Source organism: Bufo gargarizans, chromosome 5, assembly GCF_014858855.1.
Source record: "Bufo gargarizans isolate SCDJY-AF-19 chromosome 5, ASM1485885v1, whole genome shotgun sequence".
NCBI lineage: Eukaryota > Metazoa > Chordata > Amphibia > Anura > Bufonidae > Bufo > Bufo gargarizans.
The window spans coordinates 328,841,490-328,866,504 of record NC_058084.1 but is presented as its reverse complement, the minus strand read 5'-3'; the positions used below and the strand labels follow the sequence as shown (position 1 = coordinate 328,866,504).

Genomic DNA, 25,015 nt, shown 5'->3' with positions numbered 1-25,015 from the left:
GTATTGCCGTACTCAGGAGAAGTTGGGCAATGTGTTTTAGGGTGTCATTTTACATATACCCATGCTGGGTGAGAGAAATATCTCTGCAAAAGACAACTTTTCCCATTTTTTTTATACAAAGTTGGCATTTGACCAAGATATTTATCTCACCCAGCATGGGTATATGTAAAATGACACCCCAAAACACATTCCCCAACTTCTCCTGAGTACGGCGATACCACATGTGTGCAACTTTTTTGCAGCCTAGATGCGCAAAGGGGCCCAAATTCCTTTTAGGAGGGCATTTTTTGACATTTGGATCCCAGACTTCTTCTCACGCTTTTGGGCCCCTAAAATGCCAGGGCAGTATAAATACCCCACATGTGACCCCATTTTGGAAAGAAGACACCCCAAGGTATTCAATGAGGGGCATGGCGAGTTCATCGAAAAAAAAATTTTGGCCACAAGTTAGCGGAAATTTTTTTATTTAGTTTTTTCTCACAAAGTCTCCCTTTCCGCTAACTTGGGACAAAAATGTCAATCTTTCATGGACTCAATATGCCCCTCACGGAATACCTTGGGGTGTCTTCTTTCCAAAATGGGGTCACATGTGGGGTATTTATACTGCCCTGGCATTTTAGGGGCCCTAAAGCGTGAGAAGAAGTCTGGAATATAAATGTCTAAAAAATGTTACGCATTTGGATTCCGTGAGGGGTATGGTGAGTTCATGAGAGATTTTATTTTTTGACACAAGTTAGTGGAATATGAGACTTTGTAAGAAAAAAACAAAAAAAAAAAAAAACTATTTCCGCTAACTTGGGCCCAAAAAAAATAATGTCTGAATGGAGCCTTACAGGGGGGTGATCAATGACAGGGGGGTGATCAGGGAGTGTATATGGGGTGATCACCCCCCTGTCACTGATCACCCCTCCGAAAGGCTCCATTCAGACGTCCATATGTTTTTTACGGATCCACGGATACATGGATCGGATCCGTAAAACACATACGGGCGTCTGAATGGAGCCTTACAGGGGGTGATCAATGACAGGGGGTGATCAGGGAGTGTACACTACGTGCAGAATTATTAGGCAAATGGGTATTTTGACCACATCATCCTCTTTATGCATGTTGTCTTACTCCAAGCTGTATAGGCTCGAAAGCCTACTACCAATTAAGCATATTAGGTGATGTGCATCTCTGTAATGAGAAGGGGTGTGGTCTAATGACATCAACACCCTATATCAGGTGTGCATAATTATTAGGCAACTTCCTTTCCTTTGGCAAAATGGGTCAAAAGAAGGACTTGACAGGCTCAGAAAAGTCAAAAATAGTGAGATATCTTGCAGAGGGATGCAGCACTCTTAAAATTGCAAAGCTTCTGAAGCGTGATCATCGAACAATCAAGCGTTTCATTCAAAATAGTCAACAGGGTCGCAAGAAGCGTGTGGAAAAACCAAGGCGCAAAATAACTGCCCATGAACTGAGAAAAGTCAAGCGTGCAGCTGCCAAGATGCCACTTGCCACCAGTTTGGCCATATTTCAGAGCTGCAACATCACTGGAGTGCCCAAAAGCACAAGGTGTGCAATACTCAGAGACATGGCCAAGGTAAGAAAGGCTGAAAGACGACCACCACTGAACAAGACACACAAGCTGAAACGTCAAGACTGGGCCAAGAAATATCTCAAGACTGATTTTTCTAAGGTTTTATGGACTGATGAAATGAGAGTGAGTCTTGATGGGCCAGATGGCTGGATTGGTAAAGGGCAGAGAGCTCCAGTCCGACTCAGACGCCAGCAAGGTGGAGGTGGAGTACTGGTTTGGGCTGGTATCATCAAAGATGAGCTTGTGGGGCCTTTTTGGGTTGAGGATGGAGTCAAGCTCAACTCCCAGTCCTACTGCCAGTTTCTGGAAGACACCTTCTTCAAGCAGTGGTACAGGAAGAAGTCTGCAAGGTAAGAAAAACATGATTTTCATGCAGGACAATGCTCCATCACACGCGTCCAAGTACTCCACAACGTGGCTGGCAAGAAAGGGTATAAAAGAAGAAAATCTAATGACATGGCCTCCTTGTTCACCTGATCTGAACCCCATTGAGAACCTGTGGTCCATCATCAAATGTGAGATTTACAAGGAGGGAAAACAGTACACCTCTCTGAACAGTGTCTGGGAGGCTGTGGTTGCTGCTGCACGCAATGTTGATGGTGAACAGATCAAAACACTGACAGAATCCATGGATGGCAGGCTTTTGAGTGTCCTTGCAAAGAAAGGTGGCTATATTGGTCACTGATTTGTTTTCGTTTTGTTTTTGAATGTCAGAAATGTATATTTGTGAATGTTGAGATGTTATATTGGTTTCACTGGTAAAAATAAATAATTGAAATGGGTATATATTTGTTTTTTGTTAAGTTGCCTAATAATTATGTACAGTAATAGTCACCTGCACACACAGATATCCCCCTAAAATAGCTAAAACTAAAAACAAACTAAAAACTACTTCCAAAAATATTCAGCTTTGATATTAATGAGTTTTTTGGGTTCATTGAGAACATGGTTGTTGTTCAATAATAAAATTAATCCTCAAAAATACAACTTACCTAATAATTCTGCACTCCCTGTATATGGGGTGATCACCCCCGTCACTGATCACCCCCCTGTAAGGCTCCATTCAGACGTCCGTATGTGTTTTGCGGATCCGATCCATGGATGCATGGATCCGTAAAACACATACGGGCGTCTGAATAGAGCCTTACAGGGGGGTGATCAATGACAGGGGGTGATGAGGGAGTGTATATGAGGTGATCACCCCCCTGTCATTGATCACCCCCCTGTAAGGCTCCATTCAGACGTCCGTATGCGTTTTGCGGATCCGATCCATGTATCCGTGGATCCGTAAAACACATACGGACATCTGAATGGAGCCTTACAGGGGGGTGATCAGGGAGTCTATATGGAGTGATCAGGGGTTCATAAGGGGTTTTTAATAAGTGACAGGGGGGGGGGGGGGTGTAGTGTAGTGTAGTGGTGTTTGGTGCTACTTTACACAGCTACCTGTGTCCTCTGGTGGTCGATCCAAACAAAAGAGACCACCAGAGGACCAGGTAGCAGGTATATTAGACGCTGTTATCAAAACAGCGTCTAATATACCTGTTAGGGGTTAAAAAAAAATAATCGCATCTCCAGCCTGCCAGCGAACGATCGCCGCTGGCAGGCTGGAGATCCACTCGCTTACCTTCCGTCCCTGTGAACGCGCGCGCCTGTGTGCGCGCGTTCACAGGAAATCTCGGCTCACGCGCGATGACGCCAATCGGCGTTAGGCTGGGTTCACACCTGAGCGTCCTGACCTGAGCGCTGTGTATGCGCGATTCTCCGGCGTCTCACCTACGCGGCTCCAGTAGTATGCGAACGCCCATTGTCGCGCGTTCCCGGAAGTCTATGTACGGGAACGCGCGACAAGACGCCCCAAAGTCGCTCATGTACTTTTTTGAGCGTCGGGCGTTTTACAGCGCGTTCGTACGCGCTGTAAAACGCCCAGGTGAGAACCATTCCCATAGGGAAGCATTGGTTTCTCCTTGTTGAGCGTTTTACAGCGCGTAGGAACGCGCTGTAAAACGCTCAGGTGTGAACCCAGCCTAAGTGTGACCTGGGAGAGCCGCCGCAATGACGCCTTTCGGCGTTAGCGTGGCGGCAAGCGGTTAAGCAGCAGGCTACACAGAGCGGCGCCCAGAGATGTCCCAGCGCTTACTATTATTCCTGGGCACCGCTCCGTTCACCTGCTGTGCCCCCATTACGGTCTCCTGCTCCATATGCCAATTACTATCGGAGCAATGGGGAGGAGACATCAGCTTCTCCAGTGGGCGTTCCTTCTCCCTGGCTGTAGCGCTGTCCAATCGCAGCGCAGGGAGAAGGAACGCCCACTAGAGAAGCTGATGTCTCCTCCCCATTGCTCCGATAGTAATTAGCATATGGAGCAGGAGACAGTAATGAGACACAGCGGGCAAATGGAGCGGCGCCCAGGAATAATAGTAAGTGCTGGGACCTCTCTGGGTGCTGCTCTGTGTAGCCTGCTACTTAAAGTCTGGACCCAGGAAAGTCCGATCATTGGTGGCGCAGTGCACCCGCCCCCCTGCACCCTTCTCTCTTCATTGGTGGCAGCGGCACAGGGGGGAGGGAGAGACTGCTTCCTTCTCCCCTGTGCTGCTGAGGGAACCAGCGCGCTCATGTTCAGAGATACTAGACTGCGCAGCCCAGTATTGAAAAAATGGAAATCCCGGTATCACAAAAGTATCGATTGGGTATCGAAATTTCGATACCCACAACAAATCTAATCCAAATGGCTTTCTCAATTAGAATGGCTTTATGATAATTCTCTCTCATTAAATACTGGTGACAAATGTTAAGGCCCCATGCACACGGCCGTTGTTCACAGCCGTGTGCGGGCCGTGGAACCGCGGCCTGGATCCCTCCTGAGAGCAGGAGCGCACGGCGTCACTGGTTGCTATGACGCCGTGCGCTCCCTGCTGCCGGCACAGTACAGTAATACACTGGTACGATCTATACCAGTGTATTACTGTACTGTGCCGGCAGCAGGGGGCGCACGGCGTCATAGCAACCAGTGACGCCGTGCGCTCCTGCTCTCAGGAGGGATCCAGGCCGCGGTTCCACGGCCCGCACACGGCTGTGAACAACGGCCGTGTGCATGGGGCCTAAGGGTGTATTTTTGGGTGCCCATCTGTTCCGCAATTTTGCGGAATGGGGTCAGACCCATTCATTTCAATGGGGCCGCAAAAAATGCGGACAGCATACTGTGTGCTGTGCGCATCCGTAGTTCCGATCCGCAGCCCCGCAAAGATAGAGGATGTCCTATTCTTGTCCACAATCACAGATAAGAATAGGCATTTCTGTCACAGGGCCGGCTACATTCACACGGCCGGTATCTGTGTTTTGCAGATTCGCAATTTGCGGACCACAAAAAAATATACGGTCGTGTCAATGTAGCCTGAAGGGGTTGTGCAGCCTGTTTATATTGATAACCTATCCTCAGGATAGGTCATCAATATCTGATCAGCAGTGAACCGACACCCAGCAGCCCCGCCGATCAGCTGTTTTAGGAGCAGATGACGCTCCATGCGAGCGCTGTCTTCTCTTCAGTATACTGCACATCATCTCCCATGCGGCAGCGATGAAGTGTAAATACAAGTACTTGCTACATTCAAATAAATGGAGCGAGTACTCGTAATTAGGCCTCATGCACATGACCGTTGTGTGCTTTGCGGTCTGCAAATTGCGGATCCGCAAAACACGGATGGCGTCCGTGCGAGTTCCACAATTTGCAGAATGGCACGGACAGCCATTGATATAACTGCCTATTCTTTTCCGCAAAATGGACAAGAATGGGACAGGTTATATTTTTTTTTGCGGACCACGGAACGGAGCAACGGATGCAGACAGCACACTGAGTGCTGTCCGCATCTTTTGCGGCCCCATTGAAGTGAATGGGTCCGCATCCAAGCCGCAAAAAACAGCGGTTTGGATGCGGACCAAAACAACGGTCATGTGTATGGATGATTGATGGGGGGTGCCGGGTGACAGACCCCAGCCAATCAGATATTGATGGCCTATCCTGAGGATACAAACAGGCTGCACAAACCCGTCAAGTTGGAGAAACTAAGCTTGAATAGAAAAGGAGGAGTGCAACATCTATTGTCTGCCACTTACAGTGCAGCTCTAACACCTCTCCCAGCAGTTAAACCACACCTAATAGCTCCAGTCATGCAAATTAAATTAATACCTTACCTCCATGACTTAAAGGGGTTGTCTGGGCTAATATCAGATCGGCGGGGATCTAACACACGGGACCCCAGCTGATCAGCTGTATGAGGAGACGGCGCGCACAGTTCACACGTGCCGTCTCCCCTTTTCTCTACTGCCGTCTATGACCATAGACAACAGCGTTGAATAGGAAGAGAGATGGGCGAAGGCACATGCGCACTGCGAGCGCCGTCTCTGAGGATAGGTCATCAATAGTAAAAGCCCGGACAACCCCTTTAAACACAAGCCACTGGTATTTAATGCGGGAGAATTCTCGTACAAGCCATTCTACTTGAGAAAGCCAGTTGGGTGACTAGTAAAAGATCTTCAAGAGAAAATACCAGTCCAGTTGCTCTGACTTAACACTGGTAAAACTTTTAAACATCTGAGCATTTTTCCTGATGAAATGTTGGAAATCGAATGTTCCATTAATATGCCTGCAAGTTACTGCGGTTTGTGAATTTATCATTCCGGATTGCTTTCACACTGGTGACACTGATATACGAGTTTTGAAAGTACCCTGAAAAAATAAGATACACACATAAAAAGAGAATACTGCTGACGCTGCGCTACAAAAGCCACACAAACTGCAAGTTATATGACTGATGACTTTACAAAAACGAACTGCAAAGCCTGACACAACTAAATAATCTACACACGCAGTAACACGGTAACAAAACAAGGCTCAATCCAACAGAAGGTCACAACCAAAAGGATCAATGCGCATGTGCTACACTGATCAGCATGTGAAACCCTCCGATTTCCAAGTTTCATCAGTCACTTTCCACAGAAATCAATTTGCCCAATTTCTCCTCCTTGCCTAGCCCCCCACCTACCGCAAGTGCTTCTATTGTGAAATGGAGAAACTGCTAAGCTGTGAAAAAGTAGGCCAATTTATGTAACATATAAACTAGCTTCGACAATCAGCAAGAACAGATGTAGCTCATCGTATTAGGGATCACAGATTATGCGGGGAAAAAAAAAGTTATACAAAACCCCCTACAGATGTGTTTTTTGTGCTGCTGTTCTAGGTCAGTGATGTTTTTCTCTTTATCAAGAGACTGACTACTATTCTAGTCATAAAGTCCCTTTTTTGACTGGCCATTTTAGTCACATGGCCAGTTTTACGGTGTGTTCGACAGTTGAGTGGTATGGGGGCGTGTTGGGGCCATGCCGGGGCTGGAACCACGGCCCTGGCAAATTTTCTAACATTTACACCTGCTGACACAACGATTTTAATTACAGCAGTCTAAATCGGGTCTTAATTAAAAGGGTTGTCCGGTCCCCTATATTGATGACCTATCATCAGGATAGGTCATCGATATCAGATTGGCAGGGGTCCAACTCGCGGAACCCCCGCTACACAGCTATTTCAAGAGAACGCAGCGATCGTGCAAGCTCTCTTCACCGTTTACCTGCTCGCCACATCAGTGAGCAGTGCAATTACAGCTCCTCTGTCCCATTCACTTGGATGGGAAGGAGCCGTTGTGGTCACACGCTGTCCCATTTAACTGAATGAGAAGGAGGAACTGTAATTATACCAGCTTGCCACTACAATGCCAATGCTGCATTCTCTTCAAACAGCTGATCGGCGGGGGTGCCGGATGCCTTGTCCAAAGATGTAACAGGAGTTGTGAAAAGCACACCACCATTTCTCTCTGGACCAGGGGAAACACCATTTTTAAAAGCGATTAATGCCATTTCACCACTTCGCAAGAAAACTGGGTTTGGCTTGGAGGCTTAGGGTACTTTCACACTTGCGTTAGAGGATTCCGGCAGGCAGTTCCGTCGCAAACGGATGGCATTTGTCAGACGGATCCGGATCCGTCTCTCCAGTGTCACCCGAAAAAAAAATGGATACGGTATTATTTATTTTTTCTATTTTTAAAAGGTCTGCGCATGCACGGACCAGAAGAACAGATCCTTCAATGCGGCAATTTTAATGTCGGTTCCAGCACTAATACATATCAATGGAAATTAATGCCGGATCCGGCAAGTGTTCAGGATTTTTAGCCGGAGAGGAAAAAAAATACAGTATGATGCATCCTGAACGGATTGCTCTCCATTCAGAATGCATTAGGATAAAACTGATCAGTTCTTTTCCGGGATTGAGCCCCTAGGACGGAACTCAATGCCGGAAAAGAATAACGCTAGTGTGAAGGTATCCTTCCACAAATACAGATATCCAAACAATAATCTGAGGCAGTTTGCAGGGTTTTGGCATAAAGTGAAATCCAAACGCTAAAACATAAACTAGAGAATAATATGAGGAAGGCTCTTAGCTGTTCAGTGCCCTTCGAATAACCTTGAAGATGCCTAAAACTATTGATGTATGGCCCCTACTAGAGATGAGCGAATCGATTCATAACAGGGGTATCACTATAGCTAAGGGTGTTCCCCCTGCCACTTGATTACAGGCCCTGACAATCTCCCGCCTGCGCCGCTGCTCCGAGTAGCGGTCAAACACATAGGCTCTGCTTCAACCAGCAGCAAAAAGACACTTGTGAGTTTCATATTTCCCACAGGAACTTCAGCTAATGTCTAGAAATGCCATTTTTACCACCAAAAAAATAAATAAAAAAAATAAAAAATTTGGGTGAGCAGTGACTTGCTGGGGACATCTGCATTTGGAGGACTCCTAAGCAGGGAAACATGCTGATAAGGAACAGAGGAACCCATACTGAGGGAATATTGGGGTTTCTTGACACATAAACCAGTCTGACGTGCTTAGGATTGATCATAAACATGAATACATCTGAATATGACTATCAGCCTTTAGTCATTTCAGTATTTGTCCGAATAACCCTTTAAAAAAGAATAAAAGGGCAAATGGAGATCTTAGAAACCAACCGAATAATAAAAAAATAAAAAAAATCTTACTGACAACCTTACTGAAAACACAGTTTTTTTTTTTCGCTCAACAAATGACACATTCTGTACAATAAGCAACATCGCTTGACTTTTGGTCATCAGAGTTGAATGAAATTGTTGGGGGAAAAGGGCATTTTGGGGGGAATCAAGAGGCATTCAATACACGTGTGTCTAATGTTATAAAGGCCGGTTTATTGTGCCGACGGATACACCGAGTAACACCTACAAATGGGCACGGGAATAACTAACTAACTATCTGTACACGTGGAAAAGCACAGCCAATTTTCAGAACATATTCAGCCATGATTTCAAAGGACTGACAAGCAGCAGCAGTGTGCGACTTAAGGCGGCTGCACAAACACAATGAAGACGAACATTTCCACATACACTATAATTTGTAACTGCGCAGTGCGATTCAGAAAAGAGCTTTGATGCATGTGTTGGTGGTGCTGTCACAAAAAAGGGTACATTATTATTGGTGTGACTTTCATCATTACAGTCTTACCAAGCTCTAACCTTTTCATACTTGTTCCATTTAACAAAAAAAAAAAAAAAAAAGAATAAAAAAAAGTAAGTTGTACTTGGTGACGTTTAACCATAGCGTTAGGGTGCATGCACACTTTGCGGAATATGTGGGTTTTTTGTTTTGTGTTTTCCAGAAAAACCACAGCGTAAAACAGTACCAGCAAAGAGAATAAATTTTAACAAATCTCATGTGCACTTTGCATATTTTTAACCTGCCGTGCTTATTTTAAAATCTGCAGCATTTCAATTGTTTCTGAGGATTTTCAGGATTTTGTTCCTGTAGATTTTGGTGTGGAAATGCAGAGAAATCCACAGGAAAATCCACTTGTAAATTCTGTTTCGAAATCCACCCCCGTGTGCAGGTAGCCTTAAAATGGTGTACACTATTTCATACAAAGCACACACTATAAAATTACCATAAATACTTGGGGAGGAGAAATGAGGTAGCTCTACTCCGCAGATAATATAGTCTGGACACAGAACAGTCCTCGGAATTATCGGGCTGCGCAGCACAGCACACAAAACTAGCGGGTCACAAGAATAACATCAGAAGATTGCTTTTATGGACTTTGGAAATAAAGACAAACAGCGGGCGATGATGGCCGTTTCATGTGGATACACACGCCACGCATCAGCGCCATACCAAGAGTACAAAAAATAAATAAAAGCCTTAAAAAAAACATAGGTCGTCCAAGTGCGCTTAATGTGCCGGTTCAGGTAATCCACGGTGCTTCTTTCTAAGCAATATTTTGTGGGCATTTTGTGGCCACTGGCTCTGGTTATTTGTGCCCATTCGATACCTGTAAAGCAGTACAGTACTTCTGGATTTCTATTAAAGGGGTTATCCCATCTTAAACAGGTGCCTCTGGGACCCGCACCTACAAGGAGAACGGAGCGGAGAAAGTTGCGGAGGGCACACGGTGCGCTCCCATTCACTTCAATAGGAGAGGCAGGGAGCTGCACCTGGTGGTGGCCGGACAACGGTAAACCCGGGGTCCTCCAGCCACAACTCTCCCGGCTCCGTTCTCCTTGTAGGTGCGGGTCCCAGAAGTGGGACCAGCACCTATCAGATAATGGGGGCATATCCTAGCCATTGTCTAAGATGGGATAACCCCTTTAAGCATTACAAGGTGAGTAATCACAACTAGTGAAAGTGAATGGGGTTGTCCTGTGACATGCAAGTTGCTATCACCACATAACAGTTGCAAGAAATGCAGTGGGGTTGGATGTCCCATGACTGTTGTGCCGTGGTAACTTGGGGGTCACAACATGGCTCCATACACTTACATCTACTCACTTGCAATGCAGGCAGCACTACACTGCAATCTTTGGCCATGTGGTGTGTCAAGGCCAGGTAGCCTCAGCATAAGGCCTCATGCACACAAACGTTGTTTGAGTCCACATCCGAGCCGCATTTTCTGTGGCTTGGATGCAGACCCATTCACTTCAATGGGGCTGAAAAAGATACGAACACCTCTGTTCCGCTGCCCCCCAAAAATAGAACATGTCCTATTCTTATCCGTATCACAGACAAGGAAAGGACTGGTCTACTGAGGGCCAAACCCTGCGTTCTGCATTTTGCCACTGGCCAGTATCCGCGTTTTGTGGATGCACGATTTGCGGACTGCAAAACATGGTACGGCCGTGTGCATGAGGTCTGATTCTCCAAAATGGAAAAACAGCCTTTACCTTTTGCCAGTGTTGGACTGGAGTGCCTAGGGGCTAGCAGTAAAAAATATTGTACCCCCTTCACAGTAGTATTGCCCCCATTGTACAACTTTCACAGTAGTTTTGTACAGATGTGTGCCCCCCTTCACGGTAATAATCCCCATTGTGCCCCCCTTCACGGTAATACTCCCCATTGTGCCCCCCTTCACGGTAATAATCCCCATTGTGCCCCCCTTCACGGTAATAATCCCCATTGTGCCCCCTCCATAGTAATAAAGCCCTCTGTGCCCCCTCTGTATTAAAAAACAAATACACAGTAACTACTCACGTGTGGGTGAAGCTTATGCAGATTTCCGAGCTGCAGGCTCCACCCACACAGGCTGGCAGGGCGATCTGTGTCGGCAGGCTGAATGGTGGAGCGGGGAGAAGTCTTCTTGCTTTACCAGAGTGACACCGGCCTGAAGGAGGGGAGGAGCGCGGGGAGCTGAGCAGTGAGTGACAGGACACAGCTCCAGCAATGAGCGCTTCCATCTGTATTGATGGAAGCGCTCATTGCTGGTGGCAACCCCGCCACCGCCAACTAAGTATGCCACTGCAGTAGAAACAACAAGACGCCACATGAAGATCGATTATGGAGTCCCTGCAGGACTCTGGGGAAAGAAGATAGAGGCTGACTCTCCTCTGTGCCTAGAAGTATCCTCAGCCGCCTGATGCATCCATAATAATAAACTGGATAGTTTGTTAAATAATCTACCTAGTTTTTTGTATATGACCATAGGATGCTGCCTATCAATATGTAGTGCAGTCAGTCTACTGTGCAGAAGAGGGGGGACTGGGGGACCAGGGGATTCACCTGTTCCCCTGTGGGAGAGTCCAAACCAGCTTTCTGCACCTGCTGTTTGCTTTTATGTACTTTTCGAATAAAGGCAACGAAAAGGAAATGTTGAGAGGTGCAATTAGATTTTCGACTAGAATGTCCTCTTAGACACCCTGATTAGTTGTCTTCACATGGACAGTTCCTTACTGTGACTACTGGCAGAGCGGTTGCTCAAGACTTGTTGTTAGGGGTCACTCCTGGGACAAATGGCTGGGTACTGGATTGGGGGATTCTTGGGAAGAAGTATGAGACACATTTCAGCCTTACAAAGAGCAGACTTGAACTACGGAAATGAGTCAGACCATCAAAAACAGCAACATGCCAGTAATTGGTCGTTTCCGTCGGCCCTGTAAATGCATATAGGAGGCTAAGGCCTCTTTCATACGGGCGTTGCGGGAAAAGGTGCGGGTGCGTTGCGGGAACATGCACGATTTTTCAGCGCAAGTGCAAAACATTGTAATGCGTTTTGCACGCGCGTAAGAAAAATTGGCATGTTTGGTACCCAAACCCGAACTTCTTCACAGAAGTTCGGGCTTGGGATCAGTGTTTTTCCTCTAGATTGTATTATTTTCCCTTATAACATGGTTATAAGGGAAAATAATAGCATTCTGAATACAGAATGCATAGTAAAATAGCGCTGGAGGGGTTAAAACACCTTATTCCACTTGATCGCTCAGCTGGCATCTCTTCTGGCTTCTTTCTTTGCTTTGTGCAGGAACAGGACCTGTGGTGACGTCACTCCGGTCATCACATGATCCATCACCATAGTAAAAGATCATGTGATGGACCATGTGATGACCAGAGTGACATCACCACAGGTCCTGTTCCTGCACAAAGCATAGAAAGAAGCCAGAAGAGATGCCGGCTGCGCGATCAAGTGGAATAAGGCGAGTTAAATTTTTTGTAATTTTTTTTTTAACCCCTCCAGCGCTATTTTACTATGTATTCTGTATTCAGAATGCTATTATTTTCCCTTATAACCATGTTATAAGGGAAAATAATAATGATCAGGTCCCCATCCCGATCATCACCTAGCAACCATGCGTGAAAATCGCACCGCATCCGCACTTGCTTGCGGATGCTTGCAATTGTCACGCAACCCCATTCATTTCTATGGGGCCTGCGTTACGTGAAAAAACGCACAAAATAGAGCATGCTGCGATTTTCACGCAACGCACAAGTGATGCGTGAAAATCACCGCTCATGTGAACAGTCCCATAGAAATGAATGGGTCGGGATTCAATGCGGGTGCAATGCATTCAACTCACGCATCGCATCCGCGCGGAATACTCGCCCGTGTGAAAGGGGCCTAAGGCTTCTTTCACACAGCCGTTGGTAGTTCTGGCAGAGAACAGCCCGACGGAGCTCTCTGGATCCAGCACAGCCGGATGTTACCAGAATGCCTGAGAGCCCTATTGACTATAATAGGGTCCGCCAGAGATCCGGCCACTAACCAGCAAATATGCAGGATCCAGAGATCTCTGGCAGGCTATTCCCTGCCAGAACCAGTGGGAAAATAACCTAACTTCACAGGTTATCCCTCTCGCTCCGGGGGAGAGGTGTAGACATGTGGCACCTATGGAAACCAAGACAATTTTAACACTTGAGACATGTACTAATAAAGTTTAAATACATTTCACTGTAAACTCCTATACTTACGGTACCTATGTCTTACAAATCTTACATTTGCTCCAAAAACTCATATTCAAGCATCTACAGCAACCAGAACTTGTGCTCTCGAATACACCAAAACAGAGGCCATGCGATATTTGGCCTTCAGCCACATGTGGGATAAGAAATATAGAAAACTGCACAAATAGCGACTGCGCTACCAGACGCCACTCATAATACACTGCATACAATTACATACACACAGCTACCTTCACATCCAACTTTGCACAGAACAGTATTAAGCAATAATTGCACAAAAATCCAACTTTGCAAGTAAAATACTTATCCCAGATGAACCTTAAAGACGAGCAATCTGCTCCACAGTATGGGGAGAAGTAATCGTCAATGCCATCGCTCCTCCCCTTACAGAAGCCGTCAGCAGAGGCGATTTAGGTGTCTGCACAAATGATCATCTTATTGTATCAGACCCCATCAAGCCGATAATGATGGCCCACAAGCATAGGCCATCAATATTTAAGTACGGGAAAGCCCCATTAACTAGATTTTTTTTTTGTGGCACTAATTGGAAACTATAGTATGGCACTTCTGTTTGACTGGATAGGTGATAAGTGTCTGATCGGTGGGATATGACTGTTGGGACCCCCACAATTATGAAAAGGGCGGGTATAGCGTCCCCATTTGAATGGGGCAGAGGTTCAGCACTGCCTCTCTTCTAATGGACTCTAAAAGCAAATATTGGCAAGTGCTCATTCCGGAAGTGATGCCCTGCTGCTCTGTACATGCGCCCCTGTTAGGCCTCTTTCACACTACAGTGTTTGGTCAGTGATTTCCATCAGTGATTTGTGAGCCAAAACCAGAAGTGGAGCCTCCACAGACATGAGGTAAAAGGGAAAGATCTGCTCCTGTTCTGTGTTTAGAGTTGCACCTGGTTTTGGCTCACAAATCACTGATGGAAATCACTGACCAAACACTGAAGTGTGAACGAGGCCTTAGGCTACTTTCACACTAGCGTTCGTCGGTCCGCTCGTGAGCTCCGTTTGAAGGAGCTCACGAGGGGACCCGAACGCCTCCGTCCAGCCCTGATGCAGTCTGAATGGAGCGGATCCGCTCAGACTGCATCAGTCTGGCGGCGTTCAGCCTCCGCTCCGCTCGCCTCCGCATGGACAGGCGGACAGCTGAACGCTGCTTGCAGCGTTCGGGTGTCCGCCTGGCCGTGCGGAGGCGTGCGGATCCGTCCAGACTTACAATGTAAGTCAATGGGGACGGATCCGTTTGAAGATGCCACAATATGGCTCAATCTTCAGGCGGATCCGTCCCCCATTGACTTTACATTGAAAGTCTGGACGGATCCGTACGAGGCTATTTTCACACTTAGCTGTTATATGCTAAAATAATGCAGACGGATCCGTACTGAACGGAGCCTCCGTCTGCATTATTATGATCGGATCCGTTCAGAACGGATTCCGATCGAACGCTAGTGTGAAAGTAGCCTAAAGTGCACAGCAGAGATTTATCAGTATTATCACGGTATGGTGCATGTGCTACAATAAATGTGACACACATGTCGGGCACAGCCTCATGGCTGGCCTACATATACACGAAAGACTCCTTTGAGTTACACCCTATTTCTCAACACTTTGTAGGAATAAAAAGTGTCTAAAAGGCATATACCATGCATGCCATTTCTTTGGCACTGTGTTAGTAGTAAATATCGGGCACTATAACCAACGTTAGTATACAACATGTGGTGTAATGCACCAAGTGCCGGTCCCAGGATTTACTTTTGGGGTCCCATTCAGGCAAGCAGAACATTTCTTTGTACAGATGTAAGATGAATAAAGACAAAAACATAAACCAGGTCAGTCTGATATGAAGGACACACACAAAAGAGAAAATCCAGCATGTAAAGCAGTCAGTATGACCTTGTGCCTGCGCAGGGGGAGGTAGGGCTGCATTTAGTCTGACACTATGAAAGCTTTTGGCAGGCCTTCAGTCATGTGATTCTGTGGTGGAGGGGCGGTCAGGGGGATCCGTCTGGCCCTGCCTACTGTCTATTGCTTAAGCTTTCCGATGACGTCATTGGGCTTCCCCTCCCCTCCATGCACTCCTAGCATTCCCTCCCCTAGCATGACGCTCTGAACCAAGGGCTCACTGAGGGAGGATTAGGAGAACACAGGATATCCCTTTATATACTGCATATTTCACAAATCGACGTTATTTCAAAATAAACACAGTCTATAGTTACACAGGAAACCGCAGAACAAAAAGACGCGACGCAGAACGACGTGAAAGCCTTCCCTAGGCAACAGCATGACTTCCACACAAAACTCACATGCAGGCTGAGGCAGTTTAGCAACAATATTAACATAAGGAGCGCTCAGACCTATCACATGCTAAGACATCTGCCCGGACAACACAGGGTTAGGGCTCATGCCCACAAACGTAAGGGCTCCCTGCCCGTGCTGCGGACCGCAAATTGCATGCGGATCGCGGACCCATTTACTTGAACCGCACCACATCTCCGGTTTTGCGGACCTATTCAAGTGAATGGGTCCGCATCTGTGATGCGGGGTGCACACGGCCGATGCCCCGTGTATTGCGGACCCGCCGTATGCGGGCCGCAATACGTTCAAGGCGGGGCAATGGCCGTGTGCATGAGCCCTTAGAGGGCATCTGTCAGCATGATCAACCTTAGTAAACCAGGCATGCTCCCTGGTGCAGCTATACCTCTGTTACAGCAATCAGGTGTGATTTTTTTATTTTTATGTTAATTAGGTGCTCTGAGCACCAAGGGAAGGACCTATCCCCTGAGAGCACCACTTCACTCCCGCCCTTCTCAGATGCTGGGCCCTGAAATCTCATGCATGTACTGGCGACAGTAGAGCCACCACATGTGCATTTCGGATATCAGAGTAGGGCCAGGCATCCCAAAGAGTGAGGATGCCTGGCACAGATGAACCTGGCCTAAGTGTTATTGATCTATTCTAGGCTATTATTTTTCCTAACAGAATTGGACACCTGTAAACCACAGATAGAAAACTGGGTCCAATGGGGGGAGGGGGGTCAGGTTTTGCAACTTTATATTTTTTTTTTCAATGCCCATGCAACAATATTTTGTTTCACTGGCATTTTTTCTGCTGTGTTTACCACCTGGGGGGGGGACGTGGAGTAAGGTCTTACTGACACATCTGTATCCATTTTTCGGCATACTGCTGAGGACAATGATTGGCTGCAGCAGTCACATGCCATATACCTGCACATCATTGCTGCACTCTGTAAACAAGCAGCGGCAGGAGAACTGGCAGTGCAAAGAAAGGCACTGGAGAAAAAGGTAAGTATACCATCCAAAGGCACCGGATTAGTGGTAGATATAGTAACATTCAACCCTAGCTCTAGATATAAAATATACACACATACATAGCCATAGGTATATTCTAGGGCTTTACAGTATATGGTTATAGTGGCAAAGCAAGACATATATAATAAATAAAAAAAATGGTGTGCAATTTGATAAGCACAATATTGCATTTCACAAAAACAGTCATTAAAGGGGTTTTCCAGTAATTATGACTAAGCTAAGGATCCCTACTTAATGGTCTTCCACGCTGCCTCCGGTGTCACCATGTTCCAGTTCCTGCAGCATTTACATCCGGTGGCACATGGTCACATGCTCTGCTGCAGCCAATCAATGTCTTCACTGGTGATGTGACCACAACCTGACACCAGTCATTGGCTGCAGCAGAGAATGTGACCATGCTGCGCTATTGTGAAGGCCCTTATAAACGGGCTGATCATCAGGACAACATTTTTAGGAACGTTCACCCCAATAATTGCCTTGTTTAAAGGTGCAGCTGATCACCTGGCACACAAGCGACTGCTCATTCATCAGGCGGTAGTATCTTTCAGCTTACACCTCAAATCGTTCCTAGGCAGCACATCTCCCACATCAAATCTGCAGGGTGGCAGTAGTTCATCCCCATACAGAGGAAAAGATTTCAGCATGTAAATGCAGTTCTCACCTCCACGCACAGTCAGGCAATTATTGGGAAAATTTTGTTTCTGATAATTGCCTGTTAATCAGCTTCATCTGCATCTCCACTGGGGCCTCCAGCACAGAGTCTGTTGAAAAAATGATGACAAAATAACACAGCATGGGTGTTACATTGTCCAGGACACCATGATAGAAGCCAACTCCAATAGCGAAAATTCAGCGACTGAAAATCAGTTCCGTTCATTTGAATGTGGCAGCAAGCACATGGATTTCTGCACGCTCCATAAGGGTCCATTCACACGTCCGCAAAAGGGTCCGCACCCGTTCCGCAATTTTGCGGAACGGGTGCGGACCCATTCATTCTCTATGGGCCCGGATGTGAAGCGGAGAGCACACTATGTGCTCTCCGCTTCCGCATGTGCGGAGCACGGCCCCGAACTTCCGGTCCGCAGCTCCGCAAAAGATAGAACATGTCCTATTCTTGTCCGCAGCTGCGGACAAGAATAGGCATTTCTATAGCGGGTGCCGGCCGGGTGTGTTGCGGATCCGCAATTTGCAAACATGCGCGATTTTTCTCACGCGAGTGCAAAACACATTACAATGTTTTGCACTCGTGCGGAAAAAACTCGGGTGTTCCCGCAACGCACCCACACATTTTCCCGCAACGGCCGTCTGAAAGAGGCCTAAACACATAACAGGTGCAGATCTTTCTCTCACACCTTATGTCTGTGGAGACTCCACTTCTGGTTTTGGCTCACAATCACTGATGGAAATCACTGACCGAACACTGACTGTGTGAATGAGGCATAATGCGGACAATAATCGGACATGTTCTATTTTTTTGCAGAACGGACATACAGAAATGGAATGCACACGGAGTAACTTCAGTTTTTTTTGCGGACCCATTGAAAAGAATGGTTTCGCATATGGTCCGAAAAACAAACGGAACGGACACAAAAAGAAAAGAAAATAGTTCATGGAGTCCTAACTGTAAGGACCCTTTCACACGGGCGAGAATTCCGTGCAGGTGCAATGCGCGAGGTAAACGCATTGCACCTGCACTGAATCTGGACCCATAAACTTCAATAGGGCTGTTCAGATGAGCGGTGATTTTCACGCATCACTTGTGCGTTGCGTGAAAAATCGCATGTTCTATATTCAGCGTTCTTCGCGTAACGCAGGCCCCATAGAAATTAATGGGTCTGCGTGAAAATCGCAAGCATCCGCAAGGAAGTGCGGATGCGGTGCGATTTTCACACATTGTTAGGTTGTTAGATGATGTAAGTAAATTGATAAGTCAATTTACTGTATTATTTTCCCTTATAACATGGTTATAAGGGAATATAATAGCATTCTTAATACAGAATGCTTACTAAAATGTGGCTGGAGGGGTTAAAAAAATAAAAAATTAACTCCCCTCTTCCTGTTGTTCGCGCTGCCGACATAGTCTTCTTTCTTCTACTTTCAGGACCTGCAAAAGGATCTTTGATGACGTCATCGCGCTCACCACGTGGTAAGCGCAGTGACGTCAGCACAGGTCCTGCTGAATGAAAATAGAAGGTTCTGTGCTCACCACGATTACGTTATCAAAAGGTCCTGTGGCAGGTCCTTAAAGAAGAAAGAAGACTATGCCGGCTGCGTGAACAACAGCAAGAGGGGAGTTAATTTTTATTTTTTTTTAACCCCTCCAGCGCTATTTTACTATGCATTCTGTATCAAGAATGCTATTATTTTCCCTTAAAACCATGTTATAAGGGAAAATAATAAAACATACAGAATGCCTAACCCATACTTCAGTGAAGAAGTCTGGGTTCGGGTCTGAGTACCACATTTAGTTTTTTATAATGCGCGTGCAAAATGCATTGCACCCGCCCAATAAAAACTGAACATCGGAACGCAATCGCAGTCACAACTGACCGCAATTCTGTACCTACTCGCACGATTTTCCCTGATCGCAGACGCAACGCATCCGGACCTAATCCGGACACACTCGTCTGCAAGGGGCCGAAGGGTTCATGCACACAAATGTATTTTCTTTCCGTCTCAAGTTTTTTGCAGACCGTATGCGGAACCATTCACTTCAACGGGTCCGCAAAAAAAAAAAAAAAAACACAACAGAAGTTACTCCGTGTGCATTCTGTTTCCGTATGTCCGTTCGGCAAAAAAATTAAATTATAATAATAGAACATGTTGTTCTATTACTGTCCGCATTACGGACAAGGATAGTAGTACAGTTCTATGAAGGGCCAGCTGTTCCGTTCCGCAAAATACGGAATGCACACCGATGTCCATATTTTTTGCGGATCCGTTTTTGTGGACCGCAAAATACATACGGTCGTGTGCATGAGCCCTAAAAATTCACACAGTACACGCATGTTTTTATTTCAGTTGCGGTGTGTTTTTCTGTGCTCCGAGTATGGGGGGGAAAAATTATGAACAAACAAAAAACGCTCGTCAGATGTGTGAACAAAAAAAATGCCATAAAAGTGCAAATAAACTGACCAAACATGTGGCCCATATGCTATTATTTTACAATAAGTCCCGAGCACAGTGACATCACCGCAGAACGATTGACAGCTACAGTGACATCACCATTATTGCACTGGTGACATCACAGAAGAGTAGTAGAATCCCTGCAGATCCAGATGGCCACACATGCCTGGCACTTCCCTGTGTGGAAGCCTCACACGAACACATGACACTTCCTGTCACTGCAGAAAGCCCAGGCGCTGAAGTCTGTCGGAAATCCCTCAGTGCGCCCCCTGTGTATGGTGCCCTCCCCTCACAGCCGCGCTACACATCCTCATTAGGGCAGCCGGAGATCCCGGAGGTTCCTCTCCGAACGTCTACTGTGCCCTCCGCTGCCATGCTGTGCCCTCACACCGCTCAGCAGCCATTACACTTCCACATAGAGTCACCCACATATTGTTCCCGCCATGTGAGCGCCCCTCCAGCAGTGAAAGGGTCGCCGCTACCTACAGACACACCGAGACTTAGGACCTACTCACCAGAACTTGCACGGGGTTTCCCGTACAGACCCTCATGCTGGAGCTCCCGGCCCCCTCCTCCGGGGTGCGGGACAGGAAATGGACGCGGCGCTCCCTCAGCGCTCATGGACCGCACTTTCCATTAGTTTTCTTCTGCTTTGTCATTTATTGTGAGAGGAGGGAGCCCTGGTTTCCTCTGGTGAGGAGGGATAGCATGGGGTGGAGCAAGGGGCCGGACCTGAGACCTACAATGGGCATGGAGGGCTGAGGGATCCCCTCAGAGCATCCTCCCCTCCAGGCTGAACTGTCACCTCACATCTAGTCACCTATGGGTGTATGCGTACTGGGTGGAAATTTCACCCTCGCAAAGGGTGCGCTGCATTTTTTCTGCACGCAATTCCTTCCAGCCCACTCCTTGTCCGCTTTGCTGCTACTGTATATGCTGCATGGTTTAACACACACAATTCCACCGCGTAATACGGTAGCAGCAAGAATTTTTAAAAACTTCAGCCGCACACTGCAAAAAAAAATTCTTCACACATAACTTTGCGTGTAACTTTATGCTGTGGGACTCCGCCGTGGATTTCACCGTGTCAAAGCTGTGACAAACCTGCAGCATTTACACGATGAATTCCGAGACAAAATCTGCGCCATATACCCTGAAAGGAGTGAAAATCTGCAGGAAAAAAAATCTATAAATTTGACGTGCTGTGGTTTTTAAAAAGATACGTTCATTTCTATGTGTCCGCAAAAAAGACAGAGAACACACGGATGTCATCTGCGTGCTGTCCGCATCCGTGTGTCCGTACTGCAAATTATACATGTTCTATCACAGACAAGAATATTGAGGGTGAGGGAATGCAGCCAAGTCACCCATCACCAAACACCCGCAAGGGCAGTATCCCCTACTGTAAGTGCTGCCTGCCTCCAAATACTTGTTGGCGCCAGAGAAGAATTGCACTAAAGCCTGCTGCTACTGTATTTCAAGTTCTGCATTGCACCTCATTCTTCAGTACTATAAGTCCACTGCGCTGAGCCCCAGGGATCAACGACCTGAGGGAGTTCACCGTGACACACTTCATCGGGGCCACTGCCACCAGCTCCTCAGGGGGTCACTGCACCATCAGCTCAGAAATGGCAGAAACCAGTGTGACCCAGGTACACCCATCTACTGTTCGGAGAAGTCTGGACAGAAGTGGTCTTCGTGGAAGAATTGCAAGGCCAAGCGACTGAACTACGCATGAAAACGCAGGGTGCAGAAATATGGCACCAGGTGTTCTGGGCTGAAGAATCAAAATATGAAATATTTGGCTGTAACAGAAGGCCCGGAGAACGTAGTACAATAATGAGCATCTTGCAAGTTTGGGGCTGCATTTCAGCAAATGAAGTCTGGGATTTGATCAGATTAAGGGTCCATTCACACGTCCGTTTTTTCTTTCCTGATCTGTTCAGTTTTTTCAGGAACAGATCAGGACCAGATCTGGACCCATTCATTTTCAATGGGTCCTGGAAAAAATCGGACAGCACAATGTGTGCTGTCCGTTTCCGTTGTTCCGTTCCGCATGTCCGTTTAAATATAAAACATGTCCTATTCTTGTCCTGAAAAATCGGATCCTGGTACAATACAAAGTCAATGGATCCGCAAAAAACGGATGACATACGGAAACATTTTCAGGAACAACGGATCCGCAAAAAACGGACAGAAAATCGGATTATAGAAAAAACAGGACGTGTGAATGTAGCCTAAGGGCTCTTTCACACCTGCGTTATTGTCTTCCGGCATAGAGTTCCGTCGTCGGGGCTCTATGCCGGAAGAATCCTGATCAGGATTATCCTAATGCATTCTGAATGGAGTGAAATCCGTTCAGGATGCATCAGGATGTCTTCAGTTCCGGAAGGGAACGTTTTTTGGCCGGAGAAAATACCGCAGCATGCTGCGCTTTTTGCTCCGGCCCAAAAAACTGAAGACTTGCCGCAAGGCCGGATCCGGAATGAATGCCCATTTAAAGGCATTGATCCGGATCCGGCCTTAAGCTAAACGTCGTTTCGGCGCATTGCTGGATACGACGTTTAGCTTTTTTAGAGTGGTTACCATGGCTGCCGGGACGCTAAAGTCCTGGCAGCCATGGTAAAGTGTAGCGGGGGAGCAGCATACTTACCATCCGTGCGGCTCCCGAGGCGCTCCAGAGTGACGTCAGGGCGCCCCAGGCGCATGGATGACGTGATAGCATGGCACGTCATCCATGCGCATGGGGCGCTCTGACGTCACTCTGGAGCGCCCCGGGAGCCGCACGGACTGTAAGTATACCGCTCCTACTATGGCAACCAGGACTTTAATAGCGTCCTGGGTGCCATAGTAACACTGAAAGCATTTTGAAGACGGATCCGTCTTCAAATGCTTTCAGTACACTTGCGTTTTTCCGGATCCGGCGTGTAATTCCGGCAAGAGGAGTGCACGCCGGATCCGGACAACGCAAGTGTGAAAGAGGCCTTATGGCGTCCTCAATGCAGAGAAGTACAGGCAGCGGAGCCAATTAGCCAATCAACAACGGAGGCGGAACATTTCAGTGACCAATCAACATGTAAGGAGCCGGCTGACGTCATCCCCCTGCGCCAGGCCTCTCCATTAACGTCATCACAGGCGTCACGATGTCGCAGAGGGCATGCGCCAGAACTCCGACATAAGATCTACGCTGGAGCGGCTTAATGCGCATGCGCGGCGAAAACATGCGCGCGCATGTTTTCGCCGCGCATGCGCATTAAGCCGCTCCAGCGTAGATCTTATGTCGGAGTTCTGGCGCATGCCCTCTGCGACATCGTGACGCCTGTGATGACGTTAATGGAGAGGCCTGGCGCAGGGGGATGACGTCAGCCGGCTCCTTACATGTTGATTGGTCACTGAAATGTTCCGCCTCCGTTGTTGATTGGCAAATCTCTCCTGTCAATCACGAGGACACCATTTAGCCTTCCGGTACATTATTTTCATTCATTGCTGCCCGTTACCCCTGATGAAGCCAGCGAGACTGGTGAAACATGTTGGGGGGCAGTTCTAGGTTTTAATTAGCAGACAAGTGGCCCCCATCTGCTAATCACCACTAGTGACTTAGTTTCTTTACACGATTAGTCGTATCTTAGGAGAACAGCAATCCTGCTGGTCCCACACACACCAGATGAATGTCTAAACAGTATAGCGATCGCTTGTATTTAGGGACAAACTGCACAGTGATGGTGTTTTGGTTGTAGTGAGAGTGGATATCATAAATCCTCCTCAACAAAGGGTCACTTTGCGTCACTTGCCACTTCAGGTGCTATTAGGCAAATTTGCTGACAATAGCATTTTGATATGTTGGCACGCATCTAGCCAGCAACAAGCAGTGGCTTGGCCCGTTCAGTGACAACCTCTCTGTATTGACAGTGAGCATTTATAGTGCTGGTTTGGACAGATTTGGCACTTACCAGTAGTGTACATGTTCCATTTATCACAGCCAATGCCATCATCTACGTGCTAGTGTCCCTTTAGTATGTCTAGTGTATGGTGGGTGGGTACCAAAAAATCCCTCCATACATTCAAGGGCTAATAATCTGTGCGATTTGTCGCCTACTGCTGCCAAAAATTTGTTGTTGGTAACAGCACACAGACACGTGGTTAGCCACTCTGCCAATAAATAATAGTGGCTGTGTCTGGCTTATGGGCAATTTTTTGGTACTAGCGGGTCCATACACCCTTTCAGGGTAGTGTTTTATGCTGGCAAATAGTAAATTGGCAAATAGTCTATCACTATATAAGTGGTACGATGACATCAGTCTCCCACTATTGACATTTGCCACTATCAAACAAACTTTGCCGGCAGCATCTTATATCACTCCCTGCGGGTATATGAAATTGGTTCTGTTCTTCCCTTCGTATTTGGAGTGAGCAATCCAGTATATCACTTTTTATTGACACCTATAGCATCTTTGTGGTGGGCCACTACTGTGTTTTTAACACCCTAGTAGTTATTTTGTGTTTTGTCTGTGTTACTTCAAATGTGGTTCACTATGTCTAGTGACACTTTTTAACAATGTGTTCAATAAAAGTGAAGTATTAAAATAACCCGGGCCAAGATAGGTTTCTATTGCCTAATTAGGCATTTGTAAATATAAGTTGAATTAACCTTGCCCAGGTTGGTCCTGTATTTATGGTTTTCTTTTATTGTGCAAAAAACAACTATTTGATACATATGCAAATTAACCTGAGATGTGTCCTGTCCCTGAAATGAGTCCAGTGTGAAGGAGCCCAGCACCGCCCCGCATCCTCAAAATCTCCTCCTTGCTCCCCGACGTCAGAAAGCTAGAGCGCCGTAATCTCGCGATGCGTGAGCTAGCGCATGCGCAGTGTCATCATAGTGTTTCTTCCCTGTGCTGGCATCAGCCTCAGGGAACAAACTGCGCATGCGCTAGCTCGCGCATCGCGAGATTACGGCACTCTAGCTTTCTGACATCGGGGAGCAAGGAGGAGATTCTGAGGATGCGGGGCCGTGCTGGGCTCCTTAACGCTGGACTTATCTCAGGGACAGGACTCATCTCAGGTTAATTTGCATATGTTTCAAATAGTTTTTTTTACACAATAAGAGCACACAGAGCTATGGGGACTGTATATTGCGGATGGGCTAGTGGCCATCTAGCAACCCATGTCC

The 25,015-nt window shown here is 46.9% G+C and overlaps 1 protein-coding gene across 2 annotated transcripts in view; it reads right to left on the bottom strand.

The window, feature by feature from the left end:
• HIVEP1 (HIVEP zinc finger 1) overlaps positions 1 to 20,855 on the bottom strand; it is a 168,171-nt gene extending 147,316 nt beyond the window's left edge. The window contains exon 1 of one of the 2 annotated variants that reach the window (XM_044292938.1): positions 20,361 to 20,855. In XM_044292938.1, coding sequence (XP_044148873.1) covers positions 20,361 to 20,466 — 106 coding nt within the window. In that variant the 5' untranslated portion in view covers positions 20,467 to 20,855. The remainder of the gene's footprint in view (positions 1 to 20,360) is intronic. The other variant, XM_044292939.1, reaches the window with a different exon arrangement.
• Positions 20,856 to 25,015: the final 4,160 nt, after the last annotated feature.